At 45.8% G+C, this 13412-nt stretch overlaps 1 protein-coding gene across 1 annotated transcript in view; it reads left to right on the top strand.

Annotated features, from left to right (window-relative positions):
• NSD1 (nuclear receptor binding SET domain protein 1) overlaps positions 1-13412 on the top strand; it is a 65453-nt gene that overhangs the window by 33252 nt on the left and 18789 nt on the right. The window contains exons 4-11 of the mRNA XM_010002097.1: positions 1-905; positions 4844-4965; positions 5103-5394; positions 7151-7260; positions 8342-8411; positions 8893-9011; positions 12397-12540; positions 12950-13073. The exon at positions 1-905 is cut by the window's left edge and continues 1058 nt beyond it. Coding sequence (XP_010000399.1) covers positions 1-905; positions 4844-4965; positions 5103-5394; positions 7151-7260; positions 8342-8411; positions 8893-9011; positions 12397-12540; positions 12950-13073 — 1886 coding nt within the window. The remainder of the gene's footprint in view (positions 906-4843; positions 4966-5102; positions 5395-7150; positions 7261-8341; positions 8412-8892; positions 9012-12396; positions 12541-12949; positions 13074-13412) is intronic.

The raw sequence follows: 13412 nt of genomic DNA, 5'->3' as shown, positions 1-13412 counted from the left end.
TCTTCCCCTAGCAAACAAGCACACTACTACCCAAAGTGTTTCCAAGGACAGCTCCTGGCCTGGTGTTGCAAATCAAGCAATCTTGAAGCCGAAAAGTGTGAAATTGCCCCAAATCAGAAGTATAAAATGCAAACATAAAGTTGCTGGGTTGGAGTCTTCTCTTGCAGAAGAGGAAGGTGATGTGAATCGCTGCTCTTCTGATACCAAAGGTTTCTCTGGCCTCCAGAGAGATTCTCTTCAGAGAAGTGGGAAAGCTGATGGTCAGAAACTGTTAAACAACATGCATGAGAAAACCAGGGATTCTTCTGAAATAGAAACAGCTGTGGTGAATCATGTCTTGTCAGAGCTGAAGGAGCTCTCTTACCGGTCCATGAATGACGATGCTAATGACTCTGGCACTCCCAAGGCTACGGTGCCCTTACTTTTCTCTTCTGCCTCTGGTCATGGTCGTTTGCCTATCGAGCCAGATTACAAATTCAGCACCTTGTTAATGATGTTGAAGGATATGCATGACAGTAAGACAAAAGAGCAGCAACTGATGACTGGTCAAAATATAGTTCCATTTCGAAATACCAGCACAGCTGATGGTTCTGGAAGCAATTCTGCAAGTGGTCTGAAGTCCTTGTCTATTGTAGGTCCCCCATATAAAATAGAAAAAAATGGAGATCGTGTCCAGGAAACAGTGAATCTGAACTCAGCTGTAAGCAACTCCTCATTTTCTCGCAATCCTCCAACCAAGTTGACGGGGATTGGTACTAGTAAAAGGGAGCCTGCGAGTGCTGCTGTTTCTGGGACAAACGGCACAAATTGCATCTCCAAACGCAACTGTTCAAAATCTAAGCAGTCATCAAAGCTTGGAGATAAAACAGTTTCAAACAGAAAGGACTTAAAACCAGGAGGGCCAAGTAAGTTGCTAAGTCTGTTATCCAGAGATTCAGGAGAACATACATTCCGTGTTCACAGTTCGGTTACCAGTCCTCTAGATAATGAAGCAGAAGATACTGAGAGGAAAGAGTCTATTGATTTAACACAACATTCAACTGATGAAGACTCTGCCTGTTTATCTGATGACAATTTAGATCGTATTGGAAGGAGACCTGAAGCTGGTAGAAATATTGAGAGCTGCACTTCTGCTGAAAATGGGGAGAGTCCAGACTTGGATTCAGAGGCAAATAGTGAGAGTTCTCTTGGTGATGAGTCTAATGACATAAATCACGTAGCACCCAAAAAGCGATGGCAGCGTTTTAACCAAAGCAGTGCTAGATCTAATAAGCACATCAGTAGATCTAGGGAACAAGGAAACTTGGCAAGTGCCTGTGGCCTGAATTCTCGTGGCTTTTCACTGAAGGGAAATGAGTGCTTGGGACGTAGGCATTCCCCTCATTCAAAGGTGCTTGAGGGAGACCTAACAGATCAGGACTATGAGAATCATTTAGACTTAGTTAAGAAACGTTTGAATGTATGTGGTAAGCCAAACAACAGTGTGATGGACTCAGAAACAGAGCTTGGCAACTTTGCTCCCCAGTCTGAATTCTCTGCACAAGGTAAGGGAGCTGGACTTGCGCCAGAGTGTGTATTTGTATACATTTTATACTTTTTCATTTAAAGCTTAAGTTATGGAACTTGGGGCTGTTTGACACCATGGAGATGTGTACATCTGAGCTGAAGAAGGTGTGGTGATGTTGGTTTTGGGTTCTCTGGAAGCATGGAGAACAAAGAAGGCAGAGCGATTATGGGATTTTGCTTTGCTTTTTGGTCAGAAAGTTCAAATACATTACAAATCTATTAGTTCCTCCACAGTAAAATGTAAAATAAGCATCCTTCTGAGATGGGGAAGTGTTTTTTTTTTATTTAAACCTACACCTTCATAATGTATTTCTTGGAGCCATGTGCTTGGTGTTAGCTGGATAGATCAGCATTAGAAAGATGTGGGAAACTGAGTCTCAGTGACTGCTCTTTTTTTGTTGGTTTTTTTTTCCATAGTGCTGTTTGACAGTCTATCTTTGGTTTGTTCTGAAGGTTTTCACTGAGAGGTGCTAGGTTGTTTGGGGTTTTTTTGCATTTTAGCATGGAATATTGTTAGCTGCTAATGATGAACTGGGGAGCCCCACAGATTTCCTAATTTACAGCTTTGTTGTGGCTGCCTGAGGGTTGGAGGTAAGAACAGAAGAGGGGGCATCTGCCAGGGAGGCTGGGCCAGGGGTGGGTCTTGGAATGGCAGGCAGAAGTATGGCAGCGTCACTGGATGCAAAATAACCCAGGAAGGAGCAGGCTTCTGAAGAACACAAGGTCAGACAGCCCTGCCCATGGAGATGGAGACATGTGGTTAAAGCAAAACAAAAACAAAGGGGTGTGCGTGGAGGGAGTAGGTCCTGCAGAGCTGCATTCAACACATACCATCCTCAGGCTTCTGCACAGAATCTGGGGGAGCAAACCTTAATGAAAACAACAAAATTAAATTTTTACATAGATTTCACCAAACAAAATTGCTCTGATCTATTTGCACTATCGTGAATTATGATAACTTGACAGAATATTGAACCACTGTGCATTTTGTCACTTATGGGTTCCCTCAGTGCACATTTGGTGTGTGTATTTTGCTATTAGTGGTTGCTGGAGGTTGCCTTTTCCACACTGAAAGAGGAACAGGCAACTCCTGGCTTAGTGGTCATAGGACCTGCCCTAGTCAAGTCCCAGCAGGCACAGAAAACAAGCCCATAGCGTGTAACACACGGGGTAAAAGTTCTGGTTTAAAATCATGACAAGCTTAATCATTCACCGGCTCCTCTAGCTGTGGCCACATGTTTCTGAGGACTTAAGTCTTGACAAAGCAGGTATCCTGGGGCTGTTTGGGCTGCTGCAGCCTGAGGGGGGAGTGAGATCCTTGCCTGAGGAGCCTCCTTCCTCGTTTACATTAAGATACAACGGAGGTTCTCGTTATTTCATGATGGCTTTGCAATTGAAGTGTCCCTGTAATGCTGCTATGGGAGATGAAGATTCAAGTAGACAGAGAGGAGCAGCTGCTAAGAGGTAGCAATGTTGGAAGAGAGGCAGCAGTGAAAGGCAGCAGGCTCCTGGGTGAGGTGGCATTGCTGGAGAGGAGCTAGAGCTACTCACTGCAGCTTATAGAAGAGAAGGAGTTTCTTCTCTTTGCAAGTGCTTTGTGAAGCTGTGGCGAATCTGTGTCTGCAGCAGGCAGAGTATCAGTGTAAGAGAGCACAACAGACTGTAGTCACAGCTGAGTTACTTCCACTGAACTCAAACTGTGTGAAGTCTTCATCATAGTTGAATGACAACATTTGGCATGTTCCTGGTACAAACTATGGTGATATTTAGAGAATAGGCAGAGGTGAAGATTGGTGGAATTTGCTGATATAAAATGTTTTCATACAGAATAGGGTTGTCAGGTACGTTATTTACCGGTGCCAATCAGACTCCATTTGGGATTCTTGTACGGGATTTGGTTTGGGGGAAAAATATGTAGTTAAGCCAGCCATTCTGGCACAGTGCTGTGTGCTCTGCTGCACAGCTTTGGGGCTCTAAATAGTTGCCCAGTGAGGATATTCATCCTATACCTGGTTATGTGCTGAAATGTGTATTTCACCGAGACACCTGTGCAGAGCATTAATAGAGGCTGAAAATAGCTGTGTTTGAGAAAGGTTTTCCTTTCTTCTCTTTATGCCAAGTTTGACGTTTTCATGCTTGTTTAACCACAAAGCCACAATAAAGTGTAGCAATCTTGTCCAACATCCCTGTTCTGAAGCTTTGCACTGGAATGCTTTTTTATAAAGTGTTTGTTTTAAAAAGAAAAAAACACACCTCCTACGCATGAAAAGAAGCAAAGAAAATATTTAGTGTTTGTTCCTAAACTTCCAGGAGACCACAAATGTTTTTGTGATGGGGATAAATCTTTTGACAATATTGCTGAATAATTTTGAAAGCTGAAAAAAAAAAGGGAGAAAAGTCAGAGGTATTGCAGGAAATGAGAAGAATACGTAAACTTGTGTTATCTTGCTTTTGCAGCTTGCTGAGTGGAGATGGTGGTAGAGTGTCAAGGCTCCTTTTTGGGAGCTTACTGTGCACTGAGGGGGGTGTTGAGGTGGTGCAGCACAGGGTAGTTAGGTTTGTATGGAGGAAATACTTGTGATTGGGTTTCCCTTGCTGGGGTGCAGCATCGTGCAGACACAAAGACATGAGCCCTGAAGAGCTCACAGTCGCTGTTGAGGACTGTTTGCTCCCTGATCTCATTGTGGAATCTATTGTTGGGAAGCAAAGGCAATAAATGGGCTTGCAGCAGCAGATGGGGAATACAAGGCTCTTGTATATATAAAATTATGCCAGGGAGGAGGGGAAGGGAAGGAGTTGGGCTTGTGTTTCTAATGAAACTAGTGACTGAAACGGGTTATGGGAAAACAGTGTTTTCCTGTGCCCTGCCTGACAACAAAGGAGTTTAACAGCAAAAGTAGCACGATGAGTCTGAGTTGCTAATGTTCTTAGGCTTTGTAGAAGTACTGTAAGAAGGTTAGATGTAGTTTGTCTAGGGAGATGTTGGGTGAAATTCAGGATGCTCTCAGTCAGATATCTACTGTTTTTTTATTTCCTGTCTAAACTGCTTGAAGTCCCTTAGGCCCTTAGAAATCCCACCTGCCATGTCAGGATTGTGGAAAATAGGAAGCTCAAAAATTATAAGGCCATATGAAAGAGGAAGAAATATCAGGGCTCTTCCCACGTGGAATCCCTCTGGAAGAGAATGCAGGAACAACTATTCTCTAGAGGTGATGAAGAGAATTTTCTCTTGTGATTGTCTCAAACATAGTCTTGAATCTGCTTTCCTTTTTCTTAGTACATTCAGAGAGGAAGCGCCTTAGAAAACCAAGTAAACGGCTTCTGGAATATGCAGAAGAATATGATCACTTATTTGCACCCAAGAAAAAATCAAAGAAAGGCCAGGAGCAGTTGCAAAAGGTGAGTGAAGGCTTTTGTCTTCTTCATGACCATTACTCTGGGGCTCTGTGCTTTTGATGTGTTCCTGCTGGCTGACTGTTGTTGTGTGCGGTGTTATGCAGGATGAATGTATTCACCAGCATGTTTCACTGTGCTAGGTGAATTCTGTGGTGAGGTCTGAATTTGAAGGAGGTCTTCCTGCACAGTGCAGTCCTGACAGAGATGCCCAGCAGGGACAGAATCCTTTGGTTTTAACTCCATCTTCAACCAAAGAGTCCCCTCCCATCCTTGAAGCAGAGTGCTCCTTCTCAGAACTAGGATCCCATTCCACTGATCCTAATGATCAACTTCCAGAAGGACCTTCAGACTTTACAGAAGTGGTGCTGTCTTCCTCAGATGTTTCTGAAGTTTCTGCTTCTCCAGATGCAGAAGAGAGATTCCTGAAATCAGGTGAGTGAGAGCTTGTGTGATTCTCTTCACGTAAGTGAATGTGTCACAGGTTCAGTGGAAATTGTTGATTCAGTCAGAGTGAGAAGGTTAGTAGGTGTTGACCTCTTATCTTTTTTTTTTTGCTTTGCATCATTCAGGGACCATTACTGGAGCCAGGAAGTGAGGGCGGGTGCTGTGGGTGACCCAGAGAGCTGGATGATTACACAAATGGTTTTAGCTTTCTGTAGGATACGATCGTCTTCCTTAGGTCCTGGCACAGAATGCCTCTTTATCCAAATGAAGACAATCACAACTTCTCCGAGTCCTTGCCATCTGTGCTTGGCAAACAGTAGCATTCTTTTATCTTGAAGGTCTCTCACAGCTGTTAAAACCCCTTGGATGAGCATTGCTATACTACAGTTGATATGCAAAGCCTGACCTCCACAGATCACGGGATGACCTTTTGCTTTCCAAGACAGCTCAGGCAGTTGTAGCACAGAAATTTCTCTGGAAAAACTTTTTTTCTGAGAGATTCTAAGCATCTGTAGAAATTGTCAGAGGCTTGTACTAGCAACAGGCAAGGGCCTGAGCTCTCAGTGGGGCACAGTATGCGACAAGCCAGTGTGGTCTGACAAACTTCCACCCTTTCCAACAGAGTCAGTATCAGGGTCTTCTTTGCAGCATGTTCATTCTCTGGTAGCATCTAAAGACATGTCCAGGGTTAAAGCCCGAGTGTTCTGGTTGTGCTGTAGTCAAGAAAACTAATCCAAACAGAGGTACGGTCACTGGGAGGTCAATTAGCCTGGAGCAGGGGGATTGCCTTTGGGGGCTTGTGTTTGTCAGATGGAAATGGAAAATTGGAGAGGATTAAAGGAAGAACAACTGGCAGTGGGAATCTGAAGGTAGAGATGCAGGGGAACAGTACAGGGTGCAGCAGTGGGAAGAAGCATCTGGTATTCAGAGGTTGTATTGCTGTTCCCCCTACAGAGAAAACTCACCACTTGCTGAAGCACACAGAGCCCAGATTGTGGGCAGAGCCTTGCCTTGGAAATGATGTAGTGTGTCCCTCCATTAGGGAGGATGCCTGATGCATAAGCAGTGCACACAGAGGTGTGTGTCACATAAAGGACAAGGCCAAGGCTGATAAAGCAAGCAGGTGAAGAGGGTAGGATGGGCAGCAGGCTGTTTCTGTTAAGTGCACTCATAGCATCACAACTTTCTGGACATTTCAAACTTATAACTGTTGCTACAGTCAGTGTGGGTGAGCTTAGGTATAGCAACTTGTCTCCCAAGTGCCAGCAAAAAGCTTGAGCAGGAAACGATGCAGGTTACAGCTGGTTTGTTTGGGAAGTTTTAACCAGCCCTTTAACCTGTTTGTTACATGCAGCATGAACGCTGGTGTGAGTGGTGTGGGAGTAGAAGCAGGGCTGTGTTTGTCTGTGGTAGGACTGGCTTATGCCAGAACAAAGTGATTTAGAAATTATGATCTGAATTGCACTGCCAGGATGTGGTACCAGCTGGAGTTGACTTCATAGTCTATCTTCTGTGGGTGGATTTTTGTATGATGTATTGAGGTATGCCTGAAGGTCATGACAGGCTGAGGTCCAGTTTTTGCTGAAGCTGTGCAGAAAAAGGTAACTGGCATCTCTGCCCTTATGATCCATAAGACAGGATGGAGCAGATTGTCTTGAGATGTTGGCTGATATTTGCTTAGTGGTCTTAGTCTGATGAAGAGTAGAAGACCCCCATTTATCTGATGTGAAGAGTTTCATTGCAGGAAACTTCGAAAGGAAGCGTCAACGGAAGCCCACTAAAAAGCTCTTGGAATCCAATGATTTGGACACTGCCTTTATGCCAAAGAAGGAAGAGTGGACTCCCCCAAAGAAGGTACTCTCCTCCTAGTTCTTTTGAAAGCCAGATATAAAGTGAACCCAGACAGCAGACTCTGCTGAATGAGACACGATGCAATGAACTGTGGTTTTCTTGTTGGCTGTGACCCAGGAGCCAAGGTCCACCCTTCCCAAAGGTGCTGGTTGCTGTGTTGGGATGAAGAAATCTGCTGAATACAGATCTCTTCTCCACCCCTCCCCACTTGTAATGGGAATTGAGTAGTTTTGGCTGTAAAATCTCCTCTCTTCATGGATTTTTATGGAAAAGGAGTCATCTGGATGCTGGCTGGGAAGGTGTGAGCAGAAATTGTCTGGGCAGAGGCTTTCTGTTACTGTTATGTTGCAGTGTAACTTCAGCCTAAGGCTTTGTCCTCTTTTGTCAGATTTCCTCTGAGCAGTGTTTCCTTTGTTACCTTCCCAAGTGGGCTGGTGAATGGTACATAAGTGCAGAGTTTTTAGCAGGGTGGAGGCTTGGATTGCACCACACGCAGTGTGCAGTACTTGGTGCAGATTCTTTAGGCAAATGCTGCTCCTCTCTGCTAAATACTCAGTACCCAGTGACATAGTTTGGAAAAAAGCATCTTGTACAGAATTATTTCAGGTGGTGTACCTGCATGAGACTTGCTGCCACTGTTTCTAAGGTTGCTTAAAAATAGTTTTTCTACTTCCCTTTTTCTCTCCCTGTGTGGTACAGTCTTAATATAGTTATCATGGTTGCAGTAATGCAGAGACTAGTGTGTTTTCAGTCTTAACCATAAAGTTAGAAGAGAGTGCTCATTCCCAGCAGATTACAGGGTGCTAGAGACCTTTTGGGGAGAGCTCAAGAAACTGCAGGTGATGCTGGTGAGCACAAGGCACAGGAGACTCAGCATTCTGCCCTGCCCAGAGGCTGGCCTTTCAATGTGGGATCTAGTGTCCACCCAAAACAAGTGTTTTCTTGTGATGTCTCTAATCACTGATGAATTCCTGACCTGAACTGTAAGTTAACATATTGCAGGCATTGAGAAAAGCTCTGAGTAGCTAAGGAACGTGCTTCTCTGCTTTGCATCTGGTGACTTTACTTCATTGTGTCTTTGTAGGTCACTGGCTCTTTGAAAACTGAGAGCTCGGAGGTCTTCTCATCAGCCCGCTTCCCAGACCTGGGCGAAGGTAAGGAAGGTAAGGCTGGGGAGGGGGACTGTTGGTGACAGTTGGATCAGTGCCTGTGGCTTTGTGTGTGAAAGGGCTTACATGTCCTGATCTCTCCTCAGCTGAGGCAGTGGCAGAAGAAATAGATATTGAGATTGTGTATTTATAAAAGGTACTGTTATGTTTTTGGTTTTCCCTATGGAAAATGGAGATGGTGGGTTTATATTTCCACAAGGAGGTGTTCAGTTGTTATTCATAGCTATCAGTGATACTGTTCAGCAGCCCAGCAAATAGGCTTAACCCCCTCTGAATCAGTTGTCTTCTGATGGTCGCAGGACAGCCTGCCTGGAGACTGGACTGGTATTGCCCCAGCCCTCATGCCCTCAAATACAGTAGGACCCAGCCTGAAGCTCTCAGAAAGGGTATAGGACTTACTGGTGGCACCTGTAGCAAGGGAATTATTTCTGCATTTTTCTTGAGTGGTCTTTGTGTTGCATCCCAGCTTCTGAAAAGCTCTTGGAGAAGCAGCGGAAGCGGAAGAGACAGCGCCATGCCTCTGCTGCAGTGCATTCCAAGAAGGAGAGAAGTGAGGAGGGGCTAGGGGAGACCCCACACTCTGAGGTACTGTTGGGACTTCCTACATGCTGTCACCCCTCTAACCTGCCTGCTACTTCCTAGGGCACTGTTCAGAGCCTTGGCCAGGTCTTCTTTGGCCGGCCTGTGTGTCAGTCGGGACTTTGTCCCACTGATGTAGTTGCATGAGCTGGGGTTGAAGCTGAAGGTGTCATCTTGATTTAGTAGCTGTTTTTGATGACTGTGTAACGTGGGATCAGTTTTTAAGCTACTTGGCAAATTCTCCAGGGGAGAGGCTGTTCTGATCTGATGGAACGAGGTTTTGCCTGGCATCTTGCTTTGCACCTCAGAATGACCAACTGCTATAAAGGTCTTTGCTGGTGGTGGTTGTAATCTTGCCCTTTTGTGTACCGGTATGAATCACAACCACTAAACTGTGAATTTCAACCCCTTCTTCCACTTGCCCCCTGCATGCCAGGGTGAGCTCAGAACCACATTGGAGGGGATGGGGGAACTGTGTGTGACTGCTCACAGGAGCCTCTGATTATGTTCTGCCACCCAGCAGAAATAATTGGGGCAACTCCCTTCTACTGCATCCCAGCAGAACCAGCATACAATTATCTCTGACAAGCACATTTTGCCTTTTAGGAATGAGCCAGGTATCACCAAGTGTAGGGGAAGCAAGACTTCCTGGGAGAGGCAGGACGCCTCTTGAGCCTCTCACCATCACCTCTCACTTCCAGTGACCCAGGTTCAGGAGCAGGCTGTTCTGTCAGGATAGTCAGTATGTATTTCAGGAGCTAATTACAGACATACATTGTTGTATTTGTTATTGCTATACACTTCCAGCCGAGCACAAGCATCACTTGGCTGAGCAGTGCCAGCCACCCTTCTGCTGCTGCTTCTTAAAAAGGGCATTTCTGGTGGGGGTGGTAAAGTGAGGTAACTACCCCTGGGCCTTGCAAACCTTCCTGTATTGTTGTTAGTGCTCCTTTGGAAGTGTGCTCATCTGGAATTGTGTTTCAAAGAAACCTGTACAGATGTCTGTGCCAGTGCTGGGGTGTTAGGTAACACTGTCTGCTGCAGGGCACCCACTAAGACCGGCTCAGCTCTGAGCCAGCAAATTCACTGTGATTCTTTATAGGAAAGAAAAAATGGGCGCTTCATAGCAGCAAACTCACTAGACCATGGCTTTGCAGGGAGTCTTTGCCCAGGGAGGCTTACTTGCCCCAGCCTTAGGCATTTGTCTTGAGTACCTGAAGCTAGGTATGGTAAACCATGCCCCCCAAACAATGCCAGTGCTTGGCACCTCTTGCCAGCATCCATTCCTGTGACTGTGTCTCTTGAGCTGCTGTGATGAGAGTGACTCAGGTGAGTGCATGGGATTGGTGAGTATTGCAGAGCTGTGGACATGTAATTGTGCTTCCACATGTATTTCAGACCATGCTGATCCCTAAGCAAACTCCCCCACACCAGGCAAGGAACTTCACTGTCTGCAGAATCATGCTAGGAGAAATAGATGGTCTGATGATACCGTGCAGTGAAGCCTTGGATCTGGCTGCTTTAAGAGGAAAAGGGAGCAGAGGAAAGCTTGTCTTCCTGGGCTGCAGTAAGCAGCTTTCTCTGTCCTTGTCTGTCTGTGGAGATGAGTGCCAGTTCATAATATCAGGGCAGCAAGAGACTGAGAGAAGGGGAAGGAAAATGCTGTCAAAATGGTTGTCAAGGTCGTGATCTGAGGTCAGACTGTGCCGAAGAACAGGCCAGGCTTTTGAGGATGTGCCAGATACAGCAGTAGAGATAGCTCTGGAAGAAGACCCAGGAGGAGAAACTTGCCCCCTCTGTAGGAGGTATTTAGTTCTGCAGTGCCTTGCTATTGCATATAGAGGCAAAGGTGGCTGTTGTATTCTTAGATGGTCTTTTTGACAATGCCATAGAGACCCTTCCCTCTGCCAGGCCTGTGTGGTAGGGTGGCAGCAGCTTTCATGCTGGGTGTCAGTTATTCCTGCAGGCTGCATCACTGCCAGCAAGGCTGTGATGATGGTCTGTAGGGCTGTGATGAGGTGTTGGACTGGCAGTAGTTTGTAGCTGAGACTTTGCTTTTTTGTGCAAAATAAGGGAGATTTAGACTATTAATCTCTGTATTATGTGCTTTGCTGGTAATGCACCTGTGCATCATTGCTCCGTGGAACTCATGTGGCTTTGAAATGTACCCAAATAGAAGCATACATTCAAGGAATGAAAACCAAAATGGGCAAAGGAACCTTTCTTATCTGACTAAAATACCAGCTTTAGGTTCTTCCAACTTTTAACTTTGGGAAATCTTTATATCCTTGTTTTGTCCAGACTAATAATTTGTTCAGAGAATATTCAGTTCAGCTTACAAGCTTTAGGCTCACCACAGCTCAGACTGATATTCTTCTATGCAGAAAGTGGTGCAAAGCTCCCTGTCATGATGGTTAGCTGGACACCTGGCACTGAGCAGACCTGAAGGTATGAGTTTGAATTCCTCACAAGGTCTTTCAGGTGTAGTTTGTGACTGGGTATGGCTTGGTGACCCAAGGAGGAACTGGCAGCTGCACACTGATATCACTCGGCTAACTGCAGTGAGCTGGGGTATTGAAAAAGGACAGACCCCGGAAAATGTTCTTGCTCCAAAGCACTTAGCTGGTTCCTTAGGACATCACTGTGGTGTGCAGCATTAATGGCTGTTAAGGTGCATCCACTTGGAAATGGCAGATGGGGCTGATGAGACTGCTGAAGCATTGCCCAGACTCTACCTGGAAGTGGCAGGATGGCATTTCCTACCTCTTAGTTGCTGGTCCTGGCAAAAGCAAAGGCAGTGCTGCCATGTGAGGCTCTAGGACAGCAGTATCTTACGGTAGAAATGAGCATCTCTAGGACACCTGCTGCTCTTCCCTCTAGCAGCATCTGGGCAGGTCCCGTGGACACATAGTAGTGCAGGCCTCGAATATCTGTGTTCCTGTATCTTACATGGCTTAGGACAAGCTGAGACAAGAGTCTCCCATTTGCTGGGTGAAAACTGCAATAAAGATAATTTGAAGTTTTGCATTTGCATTTTCAGTGCAAGCAGACATCAGCATGCAGGATGCTTCAGACTGTTCCAGCCTACCTGATTTGTTTCTGTGCAGGGTGATAGTTTTCTTCCTCGGCCATGACTTTCGTTCCTCAAAGAGGGTTTATGCACAGAAAAATAGTTGTGTTGAGTGTGTTGGGTTTTTGGTGGTCTTGTAAACTAAGAGCTCTTTCCTTTCTTACAAGTCTTTTGGTGGAACTGTATAGGGGGTGTTCTCCCCAGGGTGGGTAGCACACAGACTGGATTGTCAAACCTGTTATGAACTCAGTGGCTGGATTTGTAGTTTCCAACTCAACCCAGGACTTACTGACAGCCCTAATTCTGGATTTCTTTTTAAAGGGGGAGGCATTGGTTCACAGGACTGCTGCAAGCCCTAAAGAGGGTAATGAAGAGGGGTCAGAGAATGACCATGGAGTGCCTTCGTCCAAGAAGATTCAGGGGGAGCGCGGAGGAGGAGCAGCTCTCAAGGAGAATGTGTGTCAGGTAGTGTCCTTGAAGAGATGTCTTTGAAATTTTGCTGCTGTGAAGTTTTTTGTGTAGGTTCTGGCATGCACTAAGGTGCCAGCAAAGTCCAGGTAGCCTCAAGATGCTTATTGTCAAATTAACCAGCTTTTTGTGGTCTGAATTGAGCCTTTTCTCTGATTACCTGTACTCCTGATAAAGTCCACAGGTGTTAGAGAGATGTCACCAACATAGGATTCATTTTAGCTGATGCATGGCAGCAGGGACTGGGTGGCAAGTGGCAGTGGAGATGCACAAACCACCTGAATTTGCTGACATAAGGATAACGTAGCATTTTTCCACAATGGTCTCCGTTGGCAGTCCTGGCCAGCATGTGGATTGTTGGGGAAGGAGGTTGCTCAGAGCTGACATTGTGCTTCTTTCCCCACAGATCTGTGAGAAGCCAGGGGAATTGTTGCTGTGTGAGGCTCAGTGCTGTGGTGCTTTCCACCTGCAGTGCCTTGGGCTCTCCGAGATGCCAAAGGGCAAATTCATCTGCAATGAGTGTTCCACAGGTAGGCAACTTCTGTCAGCACAGGACGGGGCACTTGCTGCATGCTTACGTGGTGCTTCGTTTGCTGGAGGGATGGGCCTGCAGTAGGGCTGCCAACTGGCTCTCACTCCTCTGATTATTGATTTTATGTTTGATAATGAGTCGCTAATTATCTGGTCTTACTGTTGATTCAGGCATGTGGGGTGAGAAGAAGTGAGTGTCCAGGATCTGGTGGGAGAAAGAGACATTCTTATCTGGAGCTAGAGAGAGAGGGATAATAGGGAGAGGGGGCTGATAGGAAGAATCTGGAGCAGGCTGGAAGTGGGGAAATGTCTAAGTAGAATTCTCAGATCTTGTTTTT

The sequence above is a fragment of the Chaetura pelagica genome, unplaced genomic scaffold (genome assembly GCF_000747805.2).
Source record: "Chaetura pelagica isolate M959 unplaced genomic scaffold, ChaPel_1.0 scaffold356, whole genome shotgun sequence".
NCBI classification, from domain to species: domain Eukaryota; kingdom Metazoa; phylum Chordata; class Aves; order Apodiformes; family Apodidae; genus Chaetura; species Chaetura pelagica.
The sequence above is the reverse complement of the archived record's forward strand: the minus strand, read 5'-3'. Positions and strand labels throughout refer to the sequence as shown.